The 25,290-nt window shown below is 36.6% G+C and overlaps 1 protein-coding gene across 2 annotated transcripts in view; it reads left to right on the forward strand.

Annotated features, from left to right (window-relative positions):
• Positions 1-25,050, forward strand: part of HSD17B4 (hydroxysteroid 17-beta dehydrogenase 4) — a 58,853-nt gene extending 33,803 nt beyond the window's left edge. For both annotated transcript variants that reach the window (XM_029965389.1, XM_029965390.1), the window contains exons 18-24: positions 3,475-3,544; positions 7,458-7,564; positions 7,874-7,960; positions 10,823-10,912; positions 13,462-13,600; positions 22,855-22,982; positions 24,618-25,050. In XM_029965389.1, coding sequence (XP_029821249.1) covers positions 3,475-3,544; positions 7,458-7,564; positions 7,874-7,960; positions 10,823-10,912; positions 13,462-13,600; positions 22,855-22,982; positions 24,618-24,707 — 711 coding nt within the window. In that variant the 3' untranslated portion in view covers positions 24,708-25,050. The remainder of the gene's footprint in view (positions 1-3,474; positions 3,545-7,457; positions 7,565-7,873; positions 7,961-10,822; positions 10,913-13,461; positions 13,601-22,854; positions 22,983-24,617) is intronic.
• The last annotated feature ends 240 nt before the right edge of the window (positions 25,051-25,290 follow it).

Genomic DNA, 25,290 nt, shown 5'->3' on the forward strand with positions numbered 1-25,290 from the left:
ACATTTGCCATGCTACTGAAAAATGACTAATGTCTGTGAAGCCTGTTTCAGAATAAGTAAGTTGATACTAAATTTGAAAAATATTTGGTATGGACAAGCTGTAAATATGTAAATAGTGTGGGGTGAGGAAGTTTTATGTACAGTGCTAAATTTGAGCCCTTGAAGCATCAACACTGCCAGTTTGACTGGAAATATCCACTGTTCTTAATGTAAATGAGAGCTTATTGACAAATGTAGGTGAGATTGTGGTGTTTTTTCTTCCTGAGATTGCTTGACTGCTTACTCTTAAATAGGCTGTTAGATAAAGTATGCCTACATACATGTTCATATGCATGCGTACATGTGTACATATATATACATATATACTTTGTAAGATAAGCTTTTGGGCAAAGCTTTTTTTCTGCCCAGTTAGAAGAGAAAATATATGGATAGTTAGCTTCCTTTTTCATTAGCTTTACCACTGACCTTTATTGCAGTCTGCAGGAAGACTGAAAAATTGGCACAGAGAGGTTGGATATCGCCTTTTATTTTGCGATCTGGCAGAATTCCTAAATTTAGGAAATGAGACTTGACAGTTTGTGTTATTAATTGGAGAACAATCTAACCGTATTATGACTGACTTCAATCTAATGCTGCACATCAATTGATTCTTGTCATCCTGCAAGGTTGCTTGTTTTGGGCTTTTGTTTGTTTGTGTGTTTGTTTGGGGGGGTTTTGTTGTTGCTTTTTTTCTGTTGCTGTGGAATGTAATTTATATAATGAAGTAATACCAAAGATTGTGGTAAATGAAGTTTGTTGGCACACCTGATTTGGCTGCACTGAGTCTGAAATAACCTACGGTGTAACTGTTGTATTCAGTTCAGCCTTTGTGTTTTTTAACTGTGAACAGTGCCACTGTACTTATTGAAAATACAAGAAGACAAGTATCATTTCCCGCATTCATATGTCAGACTTTTAGTTAAATACATTGGTCTCATTTAATTCTTTGAATCTAATAATTTCCTAAATGCTACATTTATTTTGTTAGCAAAGCACAAGTATTTTTTACTACAGTAGTTTTGAAAAGCCTTTGGTACAAGTGTTGTCTCCCAAGTAAATAAAAACCCTAAACAAATTGCTAGTTCTTATTACAGCTTTAGTAAGCTACATCTGCATAGCTAGATTTGAGATTTGGTCTTAAAACAGAAATTTGTCTTTTTTTATGTCACATAAATTGAATTTTCTAGTGGTGCAACTAAATTTTAGAATTAAAATTTATTACAACAACTCCTTTGTGAAAATAGCCTCCTGACAGCTTTCATAAAAATTCAAATTAATGAAAGTGAAACCATAGAATTTTAATTTAGTTAAAAAGCCATTTAATTATTTAGCATGTGGCAATTTTTTTCTAGTTCTTGATGGCAATTTGCTTCAGATTTTAGATGCTTTTGAAAGAAAACTTTGATAATGAAGGGGGATACCCTACTTCATAGAATTCTGTTGAGGAATTCTCTCTAAATTATCAATTTTAAAACTTCCTTTTTGAACAGAAAGTAAGGATCTGTCCCTCTCTTTCATGGTGTTACAACTTTGATATATTCATCAAATTATTTGCTCTCTTTTTTATCCTTTGCAGAACATCAAACTCAGACCCACCTGAACTTTAGTCTTACATTACTTAGGATCAATTAGAAGATAATTGCAAAAAAAAAAATTTACAGTAAATACATGTTTTGGGCAAAGGTAGAATTACAGTTAGAAATTTCAGAGTCGTGATGTCATCGTACTGATACATCTTTGTTTTCAAAATGGAAAGTGTTTCGAAAAGAGTAAACAACTATGTAAACATCCATTGAGAATTATTAGCTTAGAATTTGTCTTTCTAAGATGTGCATGCTTAAGGCATGGTGCAATTTAGGATTTTCCTCTTGCTATTTTTAATGCATGTCTTCAACTCTCACAGAAAGCAGTGACGAGCTCTTCTACATTCCACTTTAGCTGAGGCTCAAAACACTTGCTGTGTTGAGGAAGGTTACCACAACAAATAAGAGAGAGGTAGAGTTTAGTGTTTAAGCTGTAGATACTTGAAGAAATAGACTTGAATATTAACAGGTTAAAAAATAAAACAGATGGATTATGGATTAAAATGATAGTATGAGTTCAGAACCTCTTCAGTTAAACTGTCTGCTTCAGATTTGATAGGAGAAACAGTGTTATGCATATATATTAGAAAATACGTCCTTTGGGGAATCTTTTTTTTTTTTCATCCTTCCCTTTGAGAAATCTACTAGCTTCTTTCCTTCGAACAGAATTTAGTTCAGTTTACTCTCATTTGGACAAAGGCATACGATTTTTTATAGTCCCAGTTCAAAATATAAGGGGTTCCAGAAGTCAATAATGTGCTTGATTAAAATAAAATCTGTTTCAGTTTAAGAGCTTTTTTCCATTATATCTGTGTTCAATTTGTTTATGTCATCTTCTTATGCTGCTAAATTCTTGAAATCTTCATTAGTTAATGTGACGTACTGATTTTCTCTGTACTTTTGGGAAATTTGTACTAGAGAGTACTCCACAAGCATTTAGTCACTGGATTTCACTGGAATCTGTGACCAGGGAAAAATGGTTTTAGTCCAGAAAGATGCAGAGTGGCTTGTCATATCTCTCATAATATGGGCTGCTGGCTACTGAACACGTACAGCAAATATAAGATTTGATAATAGAAATGCTAAGGCTACACAGGGACTGCAACATCAAGTACAGTAGCCATATCCTTCATCATTTCTCAGGTTTATTCACAGTCATGATATATAAAACACACTAAATCTGTATTTTGCTAGTGAAAGAGAATATTTATTGTGAAGTATGAAGTCTTTCGGAAAGCTTGTAATGTTACTTAGGGGTTTTATTTGTTTTCGATGTTGGGATCAGCTACCCTTGAATCTGCTACAAGAGAAGTGTATCACAATTAGTCAGTCATGGTACTCTTAAAAGGCAAGAATAAGGATATTTCTGATCTCCATAAGATGAAACAATTGTTGGAGAAATATGGTAGTGTGTGCATGTTTTTAAAAAAATAAGTTTTCATATGTAATTTTTTTTACATTGTGGATAAAATTGTCAAGGAAAAGACTCTTTAAAATTAGACTTCAAGCTGAAGAACCTGTGAACAAAATTTTAGAAAATGCATTACTCCACTGTTGCCAAATTTTAGTGAAGCTGGATCTGTTTGTCAGCAGAGTAGGTCGTTTCTTCTTCCCTCTAAGCACTTTTATCATTTTATGTACCAAGACCACACATGGCTCTTATCACATTTTCCTGGAGCTTTGGCAGTTTGTCTGCACAGTAATAACTAATTTCTGTTTTGTCTGCTTTGTTGTAGAGTATGTTAACTAAGGACTAGTAACATAGATTGTGATAAGTTTATTAATCTGTCATGAATTTTTGGGTGACTCATGCTTGTTTCTGCCTCCCATTTTTCCTTCTCTGTTTCTACAGGCTGCCTTGTATCGGCTGAGTGGTGATTGGAATCCTTTACATCTTGACCCAAGTTTTGCTGCTCTTGGAGGTGAGCTGAGGGATGCCATTGTATTAATATTTGGATGAAAGATGATGTAAATGTATTTTTAGTCTTTTTTTTTTTCAGTCTGTCCGTACATCTTTGACAATCTGGAGAAAATAGTGCTTGTTTTATAGCTGTTCTTAAAATCACCATTACCTGTCTTCAAAGTTCTGCCTGACACTTCACTTTGAAGTATTGGAGGGTGGTGCTTGCATAGCATTCTCCACCTGGACTTTACCTACCATGGTAACATACCTCCTAACCCTCTTTTCCTTTAGAACTTGTTTGTTACCTGTTTTTACAATCTCTGTTTCATAAAGAGAAATAATTGACTATCAGAGCTTCAGAAGAAATTGCATAAATTCATTGATATGTAGTTCTTTCCATCTAAATAATTCTGAGATTATGATGGTGTTGGTGGAGGTTTTTGTTCTTTTGTATAGTATTCTCAATCTCAATAAATCTAAGAGGGCAGGAGAGAGAGAGTTAACACTTCTTTCCCATGAAATTGCTTAACTGTACCTCTTGCTAGCACATAAGCTTATTTATTTACATACTTCTACATGTGAAAGCATCAGACCAGAGGCTGCATTTACTGAATCTGAAGAGATGTAATTACTGAAAAAGGGTCTGTTTGCTTAATATCCTTTGTAAAGTTATTTTTGAGTTCTCTTCAGACCTTGCTAGTAGTATAGTTTACTTACTTCAGTCAGACATCAATTTGATTTACTTATGAAATTTTCCTGAATATCCTGAATATGATGTATGTTATCATCATAAACATTACATGAAAATGCTGATCTGTAATAATTTGTCAGCAGTTTTCTGATGAATTTCTTTTTAATATACAAGTATCATTGTATGGTGTTCTTATCAATACAAACAGAGCAGAGCTATACTTTCTTGTTCGGATCATGCTTCACATACTTTCACAAATGATCTTTCAAAATTTGATTAACTCAGTTTTGTATAATTCTGTGTAAATTAGTGTTAATAAGAATGCTAGTCACTAGAGTCCATAAAGAGATTTTCCCTGTTTGTTCACCTGGTGATTTTGGATAAATATTTCCTTGTGAAGATGCTGGAGGTGAAAAATAAATGTTTGGAACTGAAACCCCAGTATTTGGAATAATTGTGATAATCCTTCAAAAGAAGAGGAGTAGAAATCTTCTACCTGCTCATACAAAGAACACTGGCACTTAGACACAGTGAAAATGAAATTAACTATATAGATGAGGTACATAAAACTGCTGCACTGGATTTTGGAACTGTGGCAGTACCCTACTCTAATACTTAGACTAAATGTAAGTACAATCAAAGAAAAAAAATTACTGTAGGGATATTGCACAAATATTTTTTCTAGTTCTGCAAAAGCTTTTTTCTTTGGGCATATTCACACACCTTCTTGCCTTGTAACAGTCTCTGTGACTGTTCTTTTTAACTGGCTCTCATAGGATGCACTGGAAGGAAGCATTCAGCATAGTGCATTCAGATTGTTCGGGGGTTATTGTTAAGCCTTCCTGTGAGTGATATTTCAGAGGACATATATGACTTGAAAACACCTGTTTATATTCTTGTGCCTCTATTCCTGTGTTTTGTATTTCCAGGTCCTGGAAAGTGAAGGCAACATTTACTTTGGTTTTGTTTTAGTCTATATACAAAGTAACTTGATCACCTTACAGAATCACCTTTTTCTTTGAGTGGGCATTAGTTTTACAAAGAAAACCCTAGGGAAAATAGGTCTGAGTTCTGAAAAGAGTGGTGGTTTCTGGTTCTTGCATTGTGAATTGAACTAAGTTTTTAAAGAGCTAAATGTGACTGTTACATTCTGAATGAAAGATGCTGAATACTGATGATGTACTACTAATCTGTTTTAAAATTGACTGCATGGTGTCTGTGGTTTCAGAACAGTGCACATTTTACACAAAAGTGAGTGCTGTTAAAAGTGTTCATACTCAAATATTTTACAGGAAGGAAATGGCAGAATGATCAGGGTGTAATACACAGTGAGAAAACAGACTTACCGTCCTTTTAGCTTGTCTTTCTGTCACATCTTCTCTTCTAACCTAATGAATCAAAATTTCTCTTTCTCATGCTTGATCCTGGTAGTCTTATCTTTCCTTTGGGCCATTTCTTATAATTCCCGTCTTCCCCAGCCTTGAGTTTGTCATGGTTTGACCTCAACCAACAACTAATTACCACAGAGCTGCTTGTGTATTCCTTCCCCTTTTCCTCCCTTCACGCTTCTCCACCACCTCTAGTCCCAGTGGGATGGGAAGGAGAGATGAAGAGAAAAAAATGTAAAACTTGTGGGTTGAGATAAGAACACTTTAATAACTGAAACAAAGCAAAACATTATGCTAATAATACTGATGATGTTACTAGTAATAACAATGAAGAGGAGAGAGAAAATGAAAGGAAAAATCCTCAAGAGAAACAAGTGATGCACAACACAATAGCTCACCACCTGGACTGATGCCATGCCCATCCCCTGAGCCGTGATCAGTGGCTCCTGTCAGCTCCCCCCAGTTTATATACTGGGTGTGACGTTCTGTGGGATGTAATATGCTCTTGGCTGTGTCAGCAGTCCTGGTTATACTTCCTCATAGCTTCCCGTGCACCTGCTCGCTGGCAGAGCATGAGACACTGAAAAGTCTCTGGCTTAGGCACTACTTAGGCAACAGCCAAAAAATCAGTGTATTTTCAAATTATTCTCGCACTAAAGTGAGAGCAAAGCACAGCACTGTACAACCTACTAGGGAAGAAAATAAATTATATCCCAGCCAAAACCAGTGGTGGCTTTTTTCTCTTTGTCTCGAAGGTGTTTTTTTTCCTTCTACATCTTCCATTTGTCTGCAGGCTACACTTTCTCCTGTCTCCTCTTTTTGTTTGGTTTTGCTTTTGTTTTTTCTCCCAGCTTGTGTCCCTTGGGGCATTTCATGCTGTGTAGATGCTATCAAGAGTTGTTTAGAGCTGAGGAAAAACAGATTCTGGCAGACAAGAGTGGCAGATGAGTTCTGGGCAAAGCAAGTGGTTTTAGAGCCAAAGCTGGACAGATGTATCTGGATTCCACAGGCTGTTGCAAGTGTGGTCAATTACTGTTTACATGCCTTGTCAGGTCAGAGCAACCTGTTAAGGGATCAAAACATAAAAGCGACATCTGTATAACTTAACTGTTGCACTTTAACAAATGTGAGGCCAGTTCTTAAAGGGTTTTTTTGTCAGATTTTGACAGTACTGGAAAAAGATTCAGCACTAATATAAAGCTTATCCTCTGCCAAGGTTGAACGCCTGCTCCAAAACACAGAAGTGCAAGGAAACTTGCCAAAAAATGCCCAGATAGGAAAAACACTGCACTTTTTTCCCCGTTTTTGTTTGTTTGTTTGTTTGTTTCATGTACTCAAAATTCCTGAAATCTTCTCAGGGTTTTTTACACTTCTAAATAAAAGTTAATCCTGAAGTGTGCGCTGTATTAGCAACCATGAATAGGAATTCAAAACAGGAAGCATCAAATAATCTTAGTATTGTCACCTTTTAATAATTACAATACCTCTTACCCTTGATATGCATACTTCTGTGTAACTGTGTGTCTGGTGTGCCTATGCACATATGCTAAAATAGCTAATCTTCATATTTTTCATTTTGTCACCTCTACAGACAGGGACTAATCCTACTTGTGAGTCTCGCAGACCATAGGCAGTGTTGAAGTGCCAGTTCTCAGCAAGTGCTTTCCTTTGCCTAAAAGTAGAGGAAACAATAAATGGTAACAGATACTTTTTCAGTGAGATAAATTAGGTTAAAAAGAAAAAGGATTAAGAACATTATTGAAGGAAAATACTATGAATAAAGTGTAGATATTCACAGAAGCAACTTTGAGGTCCTAATTTTAAAAGTGTTAAAATGTTACTTCTTTAAATAGGATTTAAGAAGCCTATACTTCATGGACTATGCACCTTTGGGTTTGCTGCTAGGAACGTTTTGAAGCAGTTTGCAAATAATGATGTGAACAGATTCAAGGCAATCAAGGTCTGTGTGTTCATTCTTTGCAGTTAATCTTCTTGATTTTTCTGTTTTTAGTGACAAAAGAAATCTTTAGATTGGGGAAAAGGCTTTTGCACTGTCTTAACTTCCAGAATTGCTTTTACTTACTGCTGCGTGCATTTTAATGCCTGTCTTCTATGTTTACTTAAATATTTAGGCTTTCTACATTAATAGTTGATTAATTTTCCTCTTCACTCTATAATTTCAGTAGAGCCTGTGCTTTTAAGTGTTGCATGTACCTATGACAGATCTGTTCGCAGTCCTACTTTTTTTTTTTTCTTGTTTTACTTTTAGGTTCGCTTTGCAAAACCAGTTTTTCCCGGGCAAACTTTGCAGACAGAAATGTGGAAGGAAGAAAATAGAATCCATTTTCAGACCAAGGTCAGAACAGTCTCATCATTGTGGGCTTTAGAGAAAGATGTGTTGGTTAAAAGACTGGGGTTTGGGGAAAGCCAAAAAAAAAAAAGCACACCAGTGATGAGGCTTTTGTAAAGCAATTAAGTAATAGAATGAAATATTCTTATTTCTAGGATTTCAATCAAAATACCATTATAGGACTTAATACCTTCATATTAAATGAGAACTCATTTCATTGTGTTGCATTTTCTGTGTTTGTCCACTGTGGAAGAGCAAAAAACAGTCATACTCAGGTCATCATAGTTTGTACTTGTTTTCTGCAGTTACTCATAACCTCGCATATGCATCTTTTTTTTTAGTATTTATTTGTCTTAAATCAACTCCTGACAGTTTTTGCAGGTAAACACACTTCAAATTTAGCTTAAATTGAGTTAAACACAGAACAACTTACCTAAAAATGGAAATTTCATAGCAGTCGGACATAGTGAGTACAATAAAACAGAGTTTACACTTTTATAAATTTTGGTGTTGCATTATTCTGTTTTCTTTGACATTGCTAGTAACATTTTGTGTGGATAACCTATAATACTGCCTACACAGCATAGGCTCCTTATTGGAAGCTAAGAGTAAAATGCTTCAAGTAAAGGGCAAAAAATAGACGTTCATCACTTCTGTTGTATTATTGTGTGACATTGTCACTTTCTTAAACTATGATTTGGTACTGGTATTTGTCAATTTGTGTTGGCTAATGCAGATGGAATTTATGTTACTTTGGCTGGTCAAAATTCTGCAACCCTGTCTCTGTAAAAATGTAACCAGCTGTTGATTAGTGGGTAAGGCAGCAGGTACAGTTGCAGCTGCTGGGAGGATTGGCACACAAAATCAAATAAGGGAAGTCATCATAGGGACACATGATTGCTGTTTCCTCAGGAACAGGGCTTTGTGGTGTATATGTTGACTGAAAGAGATAAGTTCTGTTTGCAGACCTGATGAGTGTTAGCAGCTATAGAATTCCAGAATATTAACAATATAGAGAATGCTATATACACACTGTCCATATCTGATTAATAGTAGTAGCTAAGGTAGTTTGGTGCCTCCAATGAGCTTTGGAGATTACTGTAGCTATATTTAAAAGATACTACTACTCAGTCCTGACAGAATTTCTAGAATTCAGGTATTTATTTTTGAAGGTTTGTGTGTACAGTGTAAATCAACAGAGCTCATGATATGCTTCCAAGCCCTTTGGAATTTGTAAAAAGGGTGAATTATTTTGTTCTGTTTAAAAGCTGAATTTGTAATTATACTTTAGTCATTGCTAATACATAGAGTTTTGCTGAATTATTCTACAGGTTTTTTTCCTTCCACAAGTTTGGAGTAGCTGATTTTAGAGAGAAACTACAAGGTTTAAAAGAAAGCTGCCTTGTTTGAACAGTTATGAGTTGAGCAGAATTCTGTTTCTTATTCCATTTTGGATTTATCTGAATTAAAAGCATCTTTGTGCTTGAAATAAACTCTGACTAAATCAAACTAAGAGTGGACATATAACTTTGATAAGCTGACTTGATTCCAGTTTTGACATTGTCTGAAGTGCAGTGGCAGTGGGTGACAAGCTGTTAGGCATGATTTGTGTAATTGTTGTAATAAACTAGTCTAGTGCAATAAACTAGACTGTGATACTGAGTATTACTCTGTTTTGGTTATTTATTGATTCTTTATATGCATTGTCAGTGAATCAGTTTGCCGTCTTCTGTTAGCTGCCATAAGTCAGAATGGTTTGTTACACTCCTCAAAGAGACAATGTTAAAATTGTGAGAAACAGAGACCCAGTCGGGCAATTTCCAATCAGAATTTATTATATGATAAAAGCAGCTTCAGCGCTGGGTGATCAGGGAAGGGGTCCAACAACTCCCAACGCCTGTCACACCCAAAGAATACAGTTGTTCTACATTTATTTCCAGCTACTTCATGCATATTCATTATACATAAGCATAAACATTACACATTGTTAGGTACATGAGTATAAACATTACACATTGTTAAATCAGACGTTCAGCAGATGTTCACTTGTTATCTATACAAAGTTATAAATTTTAAGAAAGGTGCTATTATCTAGCTAACTAAACAAAATTCTCTCACTATAAATCCTACACAAGGTAAAAGGGAGGTAACTTGTTTTATCTCTTTATAGGGGCCCAGTTAAGTTTTACAACTTGTTTTTCTTTTCTCTCCAGATCATATTGACCTTACACTGTTTTCTCTTAATTAGCTCGAATCATTTTCTCAGTTTATCACAAAATGAACACAATTTCTTCTTTGACTTAACTATTTCAAAAAATTAAACCAGAAGGGAATTCAGGTATTTTTCATCATTCTCTTGTAGTCTTTCTTGTTTTAAAATGCTTTAAAAATTGTTTCTAGTGCAAGTTGCAGTATTAAGGCATGTGGACATATTGAAATTGTCTAAATGGACTTCTGACAACTGAATATCTACCACAAGGAAAACCATTTTAGAACAATGTCTTTCTCAGAACTATTTATAAAGAAACATTGACAGTAACTTATGACAATGAAGGCAAATTTTTAGATGAATAAGATTTTTCTACTATTTTGTGGACGGAAAACCAGCAATATATTTTGGTACAATTTCTCAAGAGGCAAATAGTTATTCCATTTGAAGAGCTGTTTGAAAGATGTGGTATACTAACAACTTGCCTCAAGACTACAGCTCATTTATGAGGTGTTGTTTTCACTCTCTAACTTTTATGTTTTCTCTTTTCTTCATCTCTAATTTTAAAATATAAGGAGAACTCCTTGGATGCCCTTCTGTTGTGACTTTTTGCAAGTAACATCACCTCCTTAATTTATTTTCCCCTCCTGTCCCCGCAGGTCAAGGAGACCGGAGAAGTTGCTATTGCAGGGGGCTATGTGGATATAGTACCAGCCTTGGATAAACCTACTGCTCGAGAGCCTCTGAAGGTAGTGGGAAGCAATAAAAATCTTAACTTGCAAAGCAGCTCAGTTAGGCTTTATTTTTATGATATACACAGGAAAGATACTTAGATCACACACTAGTCTTATTTGCAATACACAGATGAGTGTGTGAGTTAAAAAGAGTGAACACACATGTTGTTTAAGATACAAAGGTTAATTGATCTATTGGAGAAGAAAATTCCAGTTAAGACACACAGGATGGCTGATGTAGTTTAATGTGCTTGATGCTAATTGAATTCTTAGAATAAATATTGTGCTGTATGTTACAAAACAAGTGGGGCTTGTACCACTGAGGGCCACAGGTTTCGAGCACTTGCATAACTTAAAATTGGAATTACATCCTATATCTGTAGAACAAGGATTTTGTTTTTATTTTGTAGATGTTAAAGATCAAAATCTGTGTAGGATGTAAAAGTGTGTGACCAACCTTTCTCAATTTTTTCAGAGATATGGAGAAAGTGGCAAGAAGGCATTAGAATAAGTGAAAATGAGATAATGTGCTCATAGAAAAGAACAGTTTTGTCATTGAATCATTTTGAGATAAGACTCTGAGAGCTATTGGTACATGGGGTTAGGCCTAACACAATATGCACTTTATACTGTGTATATTTAAAAAAATCCTCTGCATGCATGCATGCCTTAAGCCTTGCATACTGGACTTGCCACAGGAGACAGAATTGTACATGCAGTGCTGAGGATGATTAAGAACCTGGGTTCTTAATGTGATCTGAAAGACATTGAAGACAGTGCACTGCCTTATTAAACTGTATCTTTTTTCCCCTATGGATCCTTGCCTGTAAAGGGTGAAACTTTGTTGCATTGAAGTTTATGAAATGCTGAGGTAGTGATACTCATATGAAGCCTGTGATCACAGAATAGATAATATTGCGTGATACCTGGGCTGCATCCAGAGCAGCGTGGGCAGCAGGTCAAGGGAGGTGATTCTGTCCCCTTTCTCTGCTCTGATGAGGCTCCACCTGGAGTACTGCATCCAGCTCTGAGGTCCCCAATACAGACACAGACCTGTTGGAACGAGTCTAGAGGAGGGACACAAAGATGAATAGATGGATGGAGTGCATCTCTGAGGAAAGGCTGAAATAATTAGAATTGTTCAGCTTGGAAAAGAGAAGGCTTCAGGGTGATCTGATTGTGGCCTCCCAGTTCCTAAAGGGAGCCTACAAGAGAAATGGAGAGGGACTTATTACAGAAGCACATAGTGACAGGACAGAGGGGATTGGCTTCCAGCTGAAAGACAGTAAGTTTAGATTAGATATTAGGAAATAATTCTTTACTGGGAGGGTGATGAGGCACTGAAACAGGTTCTCCAGAGAAGTTATGGTTGCCCCATCCCTGGAAGTGTTCAAGGCCAGGTTGGTTGCACTGAGCAGCCTGATCTAGTGAATGCTGTCCCTGTCCATGGCAGTGCAATTGGAACTAGATGATCTTTAAGGTCCCTCTCAACCTGGGTCATTCTGTGATTCTGTGATGCATTCCAAGAACCTGTTGCTTTTTGCTGCTTTTGTTTAATCTTCTGACATTCTGAACTGTTGCCTTATCTGCATTTGAAGTTCAAACACTAGAGCTTTTCAGAACTTTCCAGATTTTCTGTCTTCTTTTTTTTTTTTTTTTTAAACTTGGGCAGAAAAGGTGTTTCTGTTTAAGCTTACTCTGAGAAATTAAGGTGCTTTAACAGACATTTGCTGAGAGGACCAGACATTCACCAGGAGAAACTAACCTGACTGAGTGAAGATTGGCAAATTTAAATGCCATTAGGAACCCTGTTGTATAATGAAAAATATTAGGCATAAACAAAGAGGTGACAGGATAGCAGCACGAGGATCACTGCATTCTGGTGTACAGGTGGGTACAGCAGAACAACTACAGCTATGAGAGCTTCTCTGCTCCCGTTCCAATTAGATGAGAAATGTCACTGGAGTAGCTTCTAAAGGTGTAGCCTTTTATCTAGCACAAATATTTGCTAAAGAAAGACAGTGAAAGGTTTGCGCAATAATGTGTTTGGAACAGTTGAAAATGTAAAAGTAGCTATTTGCACTCTTAAATTCTGTCCTCACTGCAGTTTTGACTGTGTTCATAGTTCAGTATATTTTGAACAACTTCCATGTCAAGCTAAAGTAATATACTGGTAAAACCAATTTTTTGTTTTAAAAACTAACCTGCCATTCACTGTGGAAAAAGTGACAATGGTTATCCTCCAAAGGGAATAAAGGGCAATTTAGAAACTATTAGAGCACTAATTAAAAAACCTGTCTTGTGATGATAAATGACAAAACTACAAAAGCAAGATTTGAAATAATTTGAAATGAAAATTTAGAATAAAGCATTTTCTGCTTAAATGTATTCTTTAGTGCTCATGGCTGCTAGAGGGGATTATTTTGTGGTGGAAGTAATCTCAATTGCATTTAATAATTCTGCTATAGATACTTTTCCTGGACACAATGCATAAGCTAAGAGACATATTCAGTACCTTTTAGCAAAGTTTCAATTTTCAATTCTTCGTACTCTCTTTTTTTAAGACTGTAGGGCTGCAGAGTGACCTCGTGTTTGAAGAAATTGGTCGTCGTGTCAAAGAGCTTGGAAACGAGCTGGTAAAGAAAGTAAACGCTGTATTCCAATGGGACATCACTAAAGATGGAAAAACAGCAATGCAGTGGAGTAAGTTGTAGCTTTTATATAATACCCTGATGCATTTTTTTAATGAAGTGAGAATAATTATTTCTTTCTAATTAAACTGATGGCTTGAAAATAAGCATATGGTAGTAGATGAATATTCACTGGGACCTGAAAGTCTGAATGCATTCTGGATGCACAAGTGACAAGGGGGTCAGGTAAAGTCCCATACTGGCAGTTACTAACCTTTCTAGGAACATACTTCTGTAACTTGCCTATTTACATGCAGGCATAGACAAATATCCTTTGGAACTGAAGCGCATTTCTCTTTACATTTTCCAGATGGGATTGCCACTGCACTTAAGAAAGCATGCTAAATTAGCCTACTAGGAGCTCTGTGTTACAGTAATTAGTCTGCTGGTGATGTACATGCTAACTCATCTAAAACAAATAAGTAATTATTTCTACTGCATTGTTCTTGTCACTTCTGTGAAAATATAGCCCAATTTGTTTCCATTCAAATTTTCTGAGATCAAGGTTTAATGAAGCTACAATCATGATTTCTTATTGTTTAAGCATGGGTCTGGTTGATGAAAAGAGACTAAAGCCTGTAATAGCAATGGGTCAGAACTTTTTCTGGTAGAGTGGATTATAGAATTATGTGAAGTGATCTGAGGGAGGCAAAACTACTTCCTCAAAAAATTTTTGTTCTTAAATTCTATTGTGCTATCTTTCTAAGGATATGTATTTAAAAAGAAAAAAATATTAAAAACCGATTTATTGTCTTTCGAATTTATTTATTTTTTAGTTCATGTGTCTACTGGTCTGTTAGTGGAATGTAAAGTTTTTCCAAAAGGATGAAGCTTAGTCAGGTTGTAACTTTCAGACCTTTGATATTTTGTGGAGAAATTAAAGTCTTTGGGTAAGGTCTGTTGCTTAGACTGCTTCATTTTCGTTGGTCTCTATGGTTGGATGTAGTCAGAAGGGTTTTGGGGGAGATGCAGATGAGTGAGCTGCCCTTTGACAGGCTGAGGGGAGAGACTGACAGTAGGTCAAATCAAGTCTGTGTTGTGTTTCGTTCTGTACATTGTGATTTTTTAAAAACTATTGTTAAGTCTTTACAATGTCTGTTCTCAAGAAATGGTTATTGTGTTTAAGAAACTACTTGTCCTTTTACGGAACAATTTAGAAACCTATAGTTTCACCTTATCTTTACCTAATGTGAACCAGAAGAGATTCTGAGTAGCAAGACTGTTATTAAGTTTCAGGAAAAATATTATTGTGCTCTACCTTTTTTGCCTTTTAAGCAGTTTTTAAGGAATAAGGGGTGACTTTCACTTGGGTAGCAGTTAATCAATATGCTGAATATACGTATGTAAATTATGCCAGCTTATTACCTCTATATCAAAATGAGATGGGGGGAAATACTGAATAATCCACCTCAGATGTTCTGTCTTAAAATTCATTGCTGCTCTTAATCATTTCTCCTATCTGTAGTTTTCCATTTTTACACTCAGTAATTTAAAATTATGGACATGCTTTGAACCTCAACAAAAGGCTTATGAAGTCTTTCTTATGTTCTTACTTACATTTTTAGAAGATAATTAGAAGTGCATAGGTTAAACTCCAAAATACTTAAAGTGAATACTTGGGTTTATTGGGAGTCACTCTGTATACTACATCAGTCCTGCCTGTTGTTTCATGTGTAACTAAATGTGATACAAGTGATGACCATGTTTATAATAACAGCCAGAAAACTATTTTAGGATGATTCATCATTGCCTTTAGTTTCAGAACTGCTTTGTTTGTCACCTATTATGTGTGTACAAAGAATAGAAGGACAAGACAATGGAGGAAAAAATCTACTGAGGAATGTTCCAGAGATGAATAAAGTTTCTCACTCGGGAAGGTCTGGAATTGCAAAATACTGAGTGCAGAACAAACACATTTATAGATTTAGACTTGAGCAGTGGCCTTACCTGCCTCATGAGACCAAGTTTCGTTAGAGGGGAAACAAGGAGATGTTTTGCCATTGTATCCAGAGCAAGAGAGTACTCCTGCTTCGAGTAAATCAGTAGTCAGCCTTTTCTGCTTTTCAAACAAAGCTTGTCCTCTCTTATGTTTCCTGCTGAAGCAGTAGGAGTAAAGTAACCTTCTTCCAATGCATATTTCCCTAGCTAAAAGGGATTAAATAGACATAACTTTTGTTTGTCCTGTTCCCTCTGCTTCTGTTGCAGTAAAAATTATTTGTACTTTTATATGAATTTGGAAAAAAACTTAGAACTCCCTGTGGGATGGAGGGTGGAGGAGGTAACCAAATATTTTAAACATTTCCTGTTACCAACTACTCTTAAGGGCTGAAATGAAGCATTTCCAAAATCTTGGAAAAGTTACTGTGAATATTTATATAGTGTGGTAAGTTCCTTCAAGCTTATGAATTACTGTAGACTCTATGGTGTATTAAATAATTTAAATATTAAATTGTAATATTAAAATAGTTATGAAAACTCACTAGCAGAGTGTTAGCTGGTATGACAACTATAGTGTTGACCCTCACAGTTTGTCCTTATTATGGATCAATAGCCTACTACTGTTGCTGTCTACATAACTCTAATGGTACGTTTCTAATGGCAAGGTATGGATGTGTCTGCATGATGGAAATTTTATTTTGTGAGTTTTTAAAAACAGTGTTCCTGTCATTAAAAAACACACCCAAACAAACACAAAGAGAAAAAAAAGAGATTTATAAGCAGTTGCCAACTTAATTCTTTTTGCATGTTTGCATATGTTATTTTATTATTCAGTATTCAAGAGCATCATCATGTACTGTCTCTTCTACCAGATGCTCGTATAATTAATTTTGCATAGTGAATGTGGAAGAAGAGAGTAGTTTATGATTTTACATTCGAAGGAAGACAGCTTTCTTGCAGCTAGGATATTCTCAATAACTCAAAAGATTTCTGTCTTTGTATGATCTTTATGAGAGCCTCATATATAGGTCACCAGTAAGACTTTTGTAATGCACATGAATGATGGTAGTCAGTTTAGAATACATAACATTGACAATGCCATTTGCCGACTTGAATGCTTGACTTTTTCGGTTGTTAATGTAATGGAAGCTTCTGTACATAATTAGAAATTTTAGCCTTTGGCAAATTAATTTTTTACTTTAAAAATTGAAGATGATAGTAAGATTGTAACCTTTGCTATAGCTCGAATTTAGTAATGTGTCACTATTTTGACTATTTTCAAACCTGCTTCAGCTTTACAGAGTTACTCAACTATGTCAGTAGAATGGCCCTTCTTTACACTTCAGTTTGACCTACTGATTATTAATTGATCTTCTGTTTACGGTAATTTTAAATCAGTTTTGTAAATGTTATGCTGTTAGAACACTTCTGTCTTTCTGTCTTTTCTAAGTAAAATTGCTGTTTGAAGGGTAGATCTTATGATGTACGTATCTACAAGAGAGCAAAAGGGAAAATACGACATTAAAATGAATTTAGATTTTGATTCATGTGGCTAAATACTACATACTATTTTAATGTATGGTCAAAATTCTTTGAACTGAAATGAGAGGACGAATATTACTTGGGGGGGAGTTTTTTGTTTTGTTTCAAACCATGAGTTCATGCCAATTATTTCATTATCTCTCTTCTTTTTAGGTATCTCTTTTTAAGGGCCTCAAAGGCCTTTAGAAACAGTGTTTCTGGTTCTCTTGAGCTACCTGCTAGGCCTCTTCCGCTTGTTAAATTTGTTACATAGTTGTCCTGCATTGTGTTTCAATTTTTTGACTTGTCGCTTTTGCTCAGCTTTGTGCTGTTGTGGTAACTGCAGCAGTTGACAATGCTGGAAACAATCTGGGCCCTGCAGCCCATTGCTGTCTTAGCCAGTGCTTATAGCTCCAGCATCTTCTACTAGTGTCCTTCAGCCTTCTAAGATCTGGGAGGGAAGCGTATGAGAGAAGGCAGCAGTATTAAGGGCTGCTGTTGCAGCTACACGTCGAGTCCTGTGTCCAGTTCAGGGCCTCTCAGTTCGGGTGCTGGAGTTAGTCCAGAGAAAGGCAATGGACCTCATGAAGGGTCTGGACCACAGGTCTTATGAAGAGCAGCTGAGGGAGCTGGGGTTGTTTAGCCCAGAGAAGAGTAGGCTCAGGGGAGACCTTACCACTCTCTACAACTGCCTGAAAGGAGGTTGTAGCCAGGTGGGGGTCAGCCTCTTCTGCCAGGTAGCAAGTGACAGGATGAGAGGAAATGGCCTCAAGCTGCAGCAGAGGAGGTTCATGTTGGACATCAGGAAGAATTTTTTCATGGAAAAAGTTGTTAAGCATTGGAATGGACTGCCTATGGAGGTTGTGAAGTCACCATCACTGGAGGTGTCCAAGAAATGACTGGAGGTGGCAGTTGGTGCCATGTCTAGTTGTCAGGGTGCTGATCAGTCAAAGGTTGGACTTGATGATCTCAGAGGTCTGTTTCAACCTTAATGATTCTGTGATCCTGTGAAATTTGTTCCCATGTATGCAGTCATTCTGGTCTTTTCCAAACTTTAGGGAACCAAAAGACTGGGGGTTTTTCATATTACATTTATTTCTAGTGTTTTGTTTTGACTGCAGGTGTGACCTTTTGATCTCTACTCTCTGCAGTAAACCAAGATTTTTATTAGTTTAAATGAAATGTAATTTGTGAATTGAATTAGCTTTTGTTGTTAAAGAGACGCTTCTTGATGGAGACACTGGTATTAGTAACACTAGTCTGTTTAACCAGCAATGACTTTTATGTAGCTGTCTGTGGATTGTGTGAAGCTGTGGAGGGGTGTAGAACAATTGACCTTGCACTCAGGATGTGATATTTTGGACAGCTCTTCTGCTGTCTAAACAATGTTGAACTGTAACCACTGATAACTGGCCTTAATTTAATGGTATTTCTATACAAAATCAAGCTGTTCTAATTTAAGAGGATGCTGAAAATCCTCTTAAGAAGATAAAGATACAGATTTTGGCAGTATCAAAACCTAAGGAGTAAGTGTAGTGGAACTGGAGCTGTCTTTTGTTATTTTTTAACAAAATTCTTAGTTGACACCCACCCCAGCTTTGATTTTCCTAGTTTGCTTCACTACCTAAAGCATACTTTGCTCTCTCCTTCGTATTTATTATGGTACATCAGTTGCCTTTGTTTTCAACAGTTATAAAATATTAATCTTTTTTTTTAGAGTTAAGGTAGTTCATTTCAACTTCTCTTTCCAGATAAGAGAAAAGGCATTGCCACTGAGATTTGTTGGTTGATAGTTAACGACTTTCTGGAACAGTACTCAGAAGAATTTACCCATCTGTTGCTTTTCCTCATGCTGCTGAAGACACTGCTGAAGGCAGGAGATATTTCTGTTCCTTTCCGGTTCTTGGAAGATTAAAACTTTGTGATGAGAACCAGGGAGAAATTGTTGCTTGTAGTTGCTTGTTAACAGCTGACAAATGAAGGTGAAACTGCTCAATAATTTTATGATGTAATATGACTTCAGGCAGTGAAGAATGGGTGACACTTCGTTTTGTTTGCTTTAAGAAAAAGTTTTCTATTGCCATTACCCTTTTAAAGCAAAACAAATCCCAAACCAAAACAAACAAAAAATTAGTCTAATTGTTAATATTTCTCTTCTAGAAAAGGTAAGGCACTCCTCAAGGGCAAAGCAAATGTCTATCCTAAATCTTAGAATGTCAATGTCTAGTGTTTTAACTTCTATACATGTGATTTCCGCCCCCTTTGTATTATGTCTCTGACAACACTATCTTGTGAACGATAATAATTCATAGATATTTAATTACTTTAGTGTAAGTAACAATGGAAGATTCTTCATGTTTTTGTGGAAAAGACAGTTTTGTTGTCAGAGTACTTTTCTTTTGTGGCTGCTGTGTAATTCCTTTTCATTTTTAGTTCTTCATCAAAAATCTTGATGGTCTTTACAAAGAATACAGAGGAAGTGCAAATAATATTTTAATAACATACCATTACATTAGTCCTTTTTTGTTTGTTTGGTTTGGTTTGGTTTTTTAAATTTCCAGTAAGTTTTAATTTGAGGTAGGTTAAGGATTTGGTGTGGTCAGCCTGACCCAGCAAGGTTATGGAGCAGATTATCTTGAGTGTGATCATGTGGCACATGCAGAACAACCAAGAGGTCAGGCCCATTCAGCAGGGGTTTAGGAGAGGGAGGTCCTGATCAAAGGCTCAGCAAAGCCTTTGATATGGTCTCCCATGACATTCTCCTGGAAAAGCACTCTTTGCTGGGTTAAAAACTAGCTGGATGGCTGGGCCAAGAGAGTGATGGTGAATGATGCTGCATCCACTTGGTGTCCGATCATGCATGGTGTTCCCAATGGCTCAGTATTTACCAGTACTGTTTAATATCTTTAATTTCATCTTTGATTATCTAGACGAGGGCATCAAGTGTCCCCTCAGTCTGTTTACAGATGACACTGAGTTGGGTGGAAGTATAGATCTGTTGGAGGGTGGGAAGGCTCTGCAGAGGGATTTGGACAGGCTGGATCAATGGACCAAGGTCAGCTGGATGAGGTTCAACAAGGTGAAGTGCCAAGTCCTGCACTTGCATCTCAACAACCCCCTGCAGCTCTGCAGACTTGGGGAAGAGTGGCTGGAAAGTTGCCTGTTGGAAAAGGACCTGGGGGTGCTGGTCAACAGCTGTCTGAATGTGAGCCAGCAGTGTGCCCAGGGGGCCAGGAAGGCCAGTGACATCCTGACTTGTATCAAAAATAACATGGCCAGCAGGACCAGGGCACTGATTGTCCCTCTGTACTCGGCACCGGTGAGGCCACGTCTTGACTGCTGTTTCCAGTTCTGAGCCCCTCACTGCAAGAAAGGCATTGAGGTGCTGGAGCGTGTCCAGAGAAGGGCAACAGAGCTGGTGAAGGTTCTTGAGCACAAGTCCTATGAGGAGTGACTGAGGGAGCTGGGAGTGTTTAGCCTGGAGAAAAGGAGGCTCAGGGGCAACCTTATCGCTCTCTACAACTACCTGAAAGGAGATTGTAGCCAGGTGGGGATTGGCCTCTTCTCCCTGGTAACTGGCACCAGGACAACAGGAAGTGGCCTCATTCATGTTGGACATCAGGAGGAATTTCTTCATGGAAAGGGTGGAGTCACCATCCCTTTTGAGGTGTTTAAGAAACAACTGGACATGGCATTTAGCGCTATGGTTTGGTTGTCAAGGTAGTGATGAGTTAAAGGTTGGACTCGTTGATTTTAGAGGTCTTTTCCAACCCTAATGATTCTGTGATTTTATGAGTGTAAACATAAAAGGTTTGTCTGTGGTACCATGATTATGCAATGTTTAAAGGCATGTTTGTGCTTTGAGAGCTTACAATTAATTGTAGATGTTGATTGGTAAACAATGGTCCTGTGATTTGGCTAGGAAATGGAGAACAGGAGCATAACAATATTGTTACAACTGAATGTACAACAATTTAACAACTGTTAAGTATGTACTATATTCAAAATAAAACTTAGATATTGTTAGAAATTGCCTGACTCACTGCACCTTTTTAATTTTGTTTGTATCAAAACTTAACACTGCTGAGACTGATGGATGAGTCTTACCAATAAGATATGTCAAAATTGCTTTTCCAATCAGTAGGTAATGAAGAAGTTGTGTCTTGGCAAACATTATGTCAGGCTTTCAGTGTTTGTGTCCCTTCTAAACAGTCCAGGGACTGTTCCAGAAAAAATTAAATAGATGCAAAATGAAGCACTAGAAGGGATTTCTAAGGTCTGGAAGTAATTCAAAACAAATAACTGAGAACTTTAAGTATCCTAGATACTATGTCTGTTTTGTAAATTAATCTGTTGGGCTTACTGACCAATGCTGTTTGGCTCAAAGGGAGCTCAGTTTGGCTACATTGCTATGGTTTGTAACATTGCTAGCATTTGAGTAGTGGTGTGTTTTGAAAGCACATGGGTAGTTAAGCTTAGTTAACTTAGTCTGGGGAGCTGGTATCCACTGTGAAGCTTGCATTTCATGATTCAGTAGATGATTTTTTGATCGTTTTTTTCCTCTAATAATAGTCTGTGCCTGTATAACCTACAGAAGAATGTTTAAAGGCTCACATATGATGTTAGACTATATAGTACCTGTTTTGGGTCAAAAGGATGTTACACAGCTCCTACCCACAAACAAAAAGTTACACATCATTCATCTGGTCCTCAGTCATTGTTTTCTTTCTTCTCATATTGTATCAAGCTATATGCCTGAAAGTGATATGCATGAAACCTGCTTCAGAAATTATAATTTACTTTAAAATCAACTGGATATAATAGTTCACTATGTCACTTCTCACTGAGCAACTTAACTCCCCTTCTAGTTTTGTTATAACTGGATAAATTTCAGAAAATTAAAGACATAGACAGACTGAAGCTACTCCCAGTCTTCATGGTTCCCCTTATCCTTTCAAAAAATTGTTTCATGTAGACTGCACATAAGATAGTTTATGTAGAGAAGTCTCCATCGTTTAGCAAGTGCCTTAAAATTTGTCAATGAACTGGCATCCATGATTCTGTGATTAGAGATGCCATGCCCTTCCTTATGGGAACATGCACTTGAATACTGTGTGGGGTTGGAGCACGATGGATCAAGAGGGAAAAGTGTAAAGGTAAGACAGGGAATCTGCAAAATCTGAGAATGATTTGGCAGAGCATATCCTGTCAAAATACTCTTCTAGCCAAATGACACAATACCTGATAGTGTTAGCTTTGTAATAGATTATTTTGGCAGGTCATTTGGTGTGGGAAAAGAACACTCTGAAGCTACAGACAGTTTGAGGAAGAGGAAGACAGATACTTGGCAAGGCTTTAAATGTTCTTTGCCTCAAGCAGAACAGGCTATATTGCCTGTGGAGCAGAACAAGGAAAATGCAAGTGTGTTTGAATGCCACCATGTCTGCATTGTCTGACTATAGGATATTGTTTTCAAACATTAGAATTCATTACTAACTTTAACATTTGCACAGTGACTGCACTAATTAATATCTTATGCATCTTTAGTGTTGTTCAAAAACAGTTTTTACCATTGCTGCAAGAATTGTTTAAAGGCAGTCCCTGCTGCAAGTGCCCTCCCCCTTAGCACAGGAATAATTTTTTATTTTCTTTCATTAAAGAAGAAGAATTAAACCTCATTCATTTTCTTAGTGGCTGATAGGTGATAGTTTAGACCGGATGCTTTATAATAATAGATAAGGAGAGTAGTGTTCTTTAGCCTGAAGATTTCATCGTTAATTTGAAATTATCTTTGTTTTTCCTTCTTAGCAATTGACTTAAAGAATGGCTCTGGAGCAGTGTATCAAGGACCTGCCAGAAATTCTCCTGATACCACCTTCACTCTCTCAGATGAGGATTTCATGGATGTGGTACAACAAAAGACCAACCCACAAAAGGTAAAACCTGTGTGTCACAGACATACTCACTTGCATGGGGACATACTATATGCCTTAAATCAATCTTCGATTCATGACTGTTTGGATTCCAAAATCTGCAACAAAGTTAGTAGTTTGTTTCCTGGTACTTCACAATATATGATCTGCAAGGTTTGTCACTTTGATCATTCAGGCTGTTTTGATTGTCATATTGCAGCAAGTTGATATTTGTTGCAATGTTCTGATTTACTGCTAATACTGCAGTAGAGTGAAAGGTCGGACAGTGAATGCATGTAGATGCATTGAAACTGGTCAAAATTCACCCAAACTATGATGATTTTGTCAGGGAGAGAAAGATTTAAGAAAGGTCTGTAATCTGGGTCTGCACTTTCAGCTTCTTGGAGTAATCATCTGCTTAAAACTACTAATTTTACTAATAAAAATGGCTTGTGTAAAAGTAAATTAAACTGTCACAAATTTAATATGTCAGTTTACAGATTAAAGCTTGAGCAAATGAAAACTTTAATTGAGCTCATCATATATCAAACAATTCCTTTTCTTTGATCCCAAGCAGAAGTTGTTGGAGACTTTGATTATAAAATTGGAGACTAACGATCATGGTGAATGTTTGTTATAAATCCTACATACCACATGAATAAAATCCTTTGTGACCCTCTGTATATAGCAGGCATAAAACATAAATGAACAAGATGTTGACATGTAATCATCAGAATGCTAAAGAACAGTGATTGAGATTCAGGAACATGATCTATTCTTGGGCATTTGTATTTCCTTTGAGTTTCTGTGAAGTTTTTCATCTAAAGAAGCTCAAAGCATCTATTCAGATTCTTTTCTGCTGGCTCTCTCTATTCTTTATTTGAATGTATTTCAAGTTAATGGAACTATGCAAAAGCACATTCAAAGAACTTTCAAAGAGCTTTCAAACTGCAAAGCCACAGTGAAGCAAAACTAGTTTTATAAAAAATACGAACTGAATGTGAAACAGGGTATACAGCTCTTTGAAGTAGGGACAATAAGAATGTAATATACTGGCATTTCAATGAAAGTATGCTATGTATAAACCCAGAGCATTTCTTTGAAATATGCTTATACATACATTGTGCAAGTTTCTGGTTCATTTGGTATGAATTTGAGTGATACCTTACCTTTTCATTAGGCCTTTAGTTTTCATTAAATAACCTTTTCATTCTGTTTTTTCATTTCTTATAGGGATATATGGATAAGTGTAGCATGGGGGGACGAGTCTGGGAGCTTTATTTTTGTACCCTGCTGAAATTTTGCCATCAGCTTCTGTGTAGGCATTTGTCTTACAACAGGAGAAGTCCTCTGTGCTATACAAAGAAAAGAAATAGAGGTTACTGAAGTTGCTTTGTATTTTCTTCTTTTCTCCTGAGTGATAAACTTGGCCTTGTCTGCACTACGGACGGAAAACTATTTCTGGATGGTATTAGAATGGAACTGGAATGGTTTTCATTAACAAACAATAACCATTAGGCGTCCTGCACTGAAGGCTTTCTCCTGAGTACTGAACAACCACACTTAACCTTTGGCTTCTTATTTGGTTCTAGCAACTCTTTGATTTGTGTGTAAACAACTGAATACACACTTTTTTTCCCTCTTGTCTGCTCTTTTTAGGCGTTCTTCTCTGGTAAACTGAAAGTGAAGGGTAACATCATGCTGAGCCAGAAATTGGAAATGATCCTGAAAGATTACGCCAAGCTCTGAACTGCTTGATCATCTCCCATAGCAGTGAAGAACTTCGGAAGATAGAAACCTTAATTAGTTCGGAATCAATGACTGAAACATTTGCAGGCTATATAACATCAATGTATTGATTCATTATACTGCTAATACACAAGCTGATTTAATTGCTGTAGACAGAAGTTATGAAATGAGCATAACTGTTACTATTGTCCCTTTTTAGTTTCTCAGCAATGGTAGAGAATCACACTTTTTTCATTGCACACCTTTATCTAAACAAAATTTATGTAGTTCTTACAAAGAAGCATATATTTCTATGTTAATTATGAAGAAAATTAAACCAATAGACATCTTTGATATCTCCTTATATGTGTCTGTCAGTCTTCATTCTTATTGCCTTAGATAGACTGGTTTCTCTGAGTCTAGCTGGTTTATTATTAAAACTGACTTTTTTGTCTAAAGTTCTCATGATCCCATCAAAACAGCTGGAAGATGGAAATCAGTTCTGTTTATTTACATCTTGTCATTATGTGTTTTTTTTCTGTACAGGAAAAACTCTTGAACTTAGCTCCGCCCAGATTGATTAGTCATTTTCATATAAGCTACT

The sequence above is a fragment of the Manacus vitellinus genome, unplaced genomic scaffold (assembly GCF_001715985.3).
Source record: "Manacus vitellinus isolate BGI_N305 unplaced genomic scaffold, ASM171598v3 scaffold_9_pilon, whole genome shotgun sequence".
Lineage (NCBI taxonomy): Eukaryota > Metazoa > Chordata > Aves > Passeriformes > Pipridae > Manacus > Manacus vitellinus.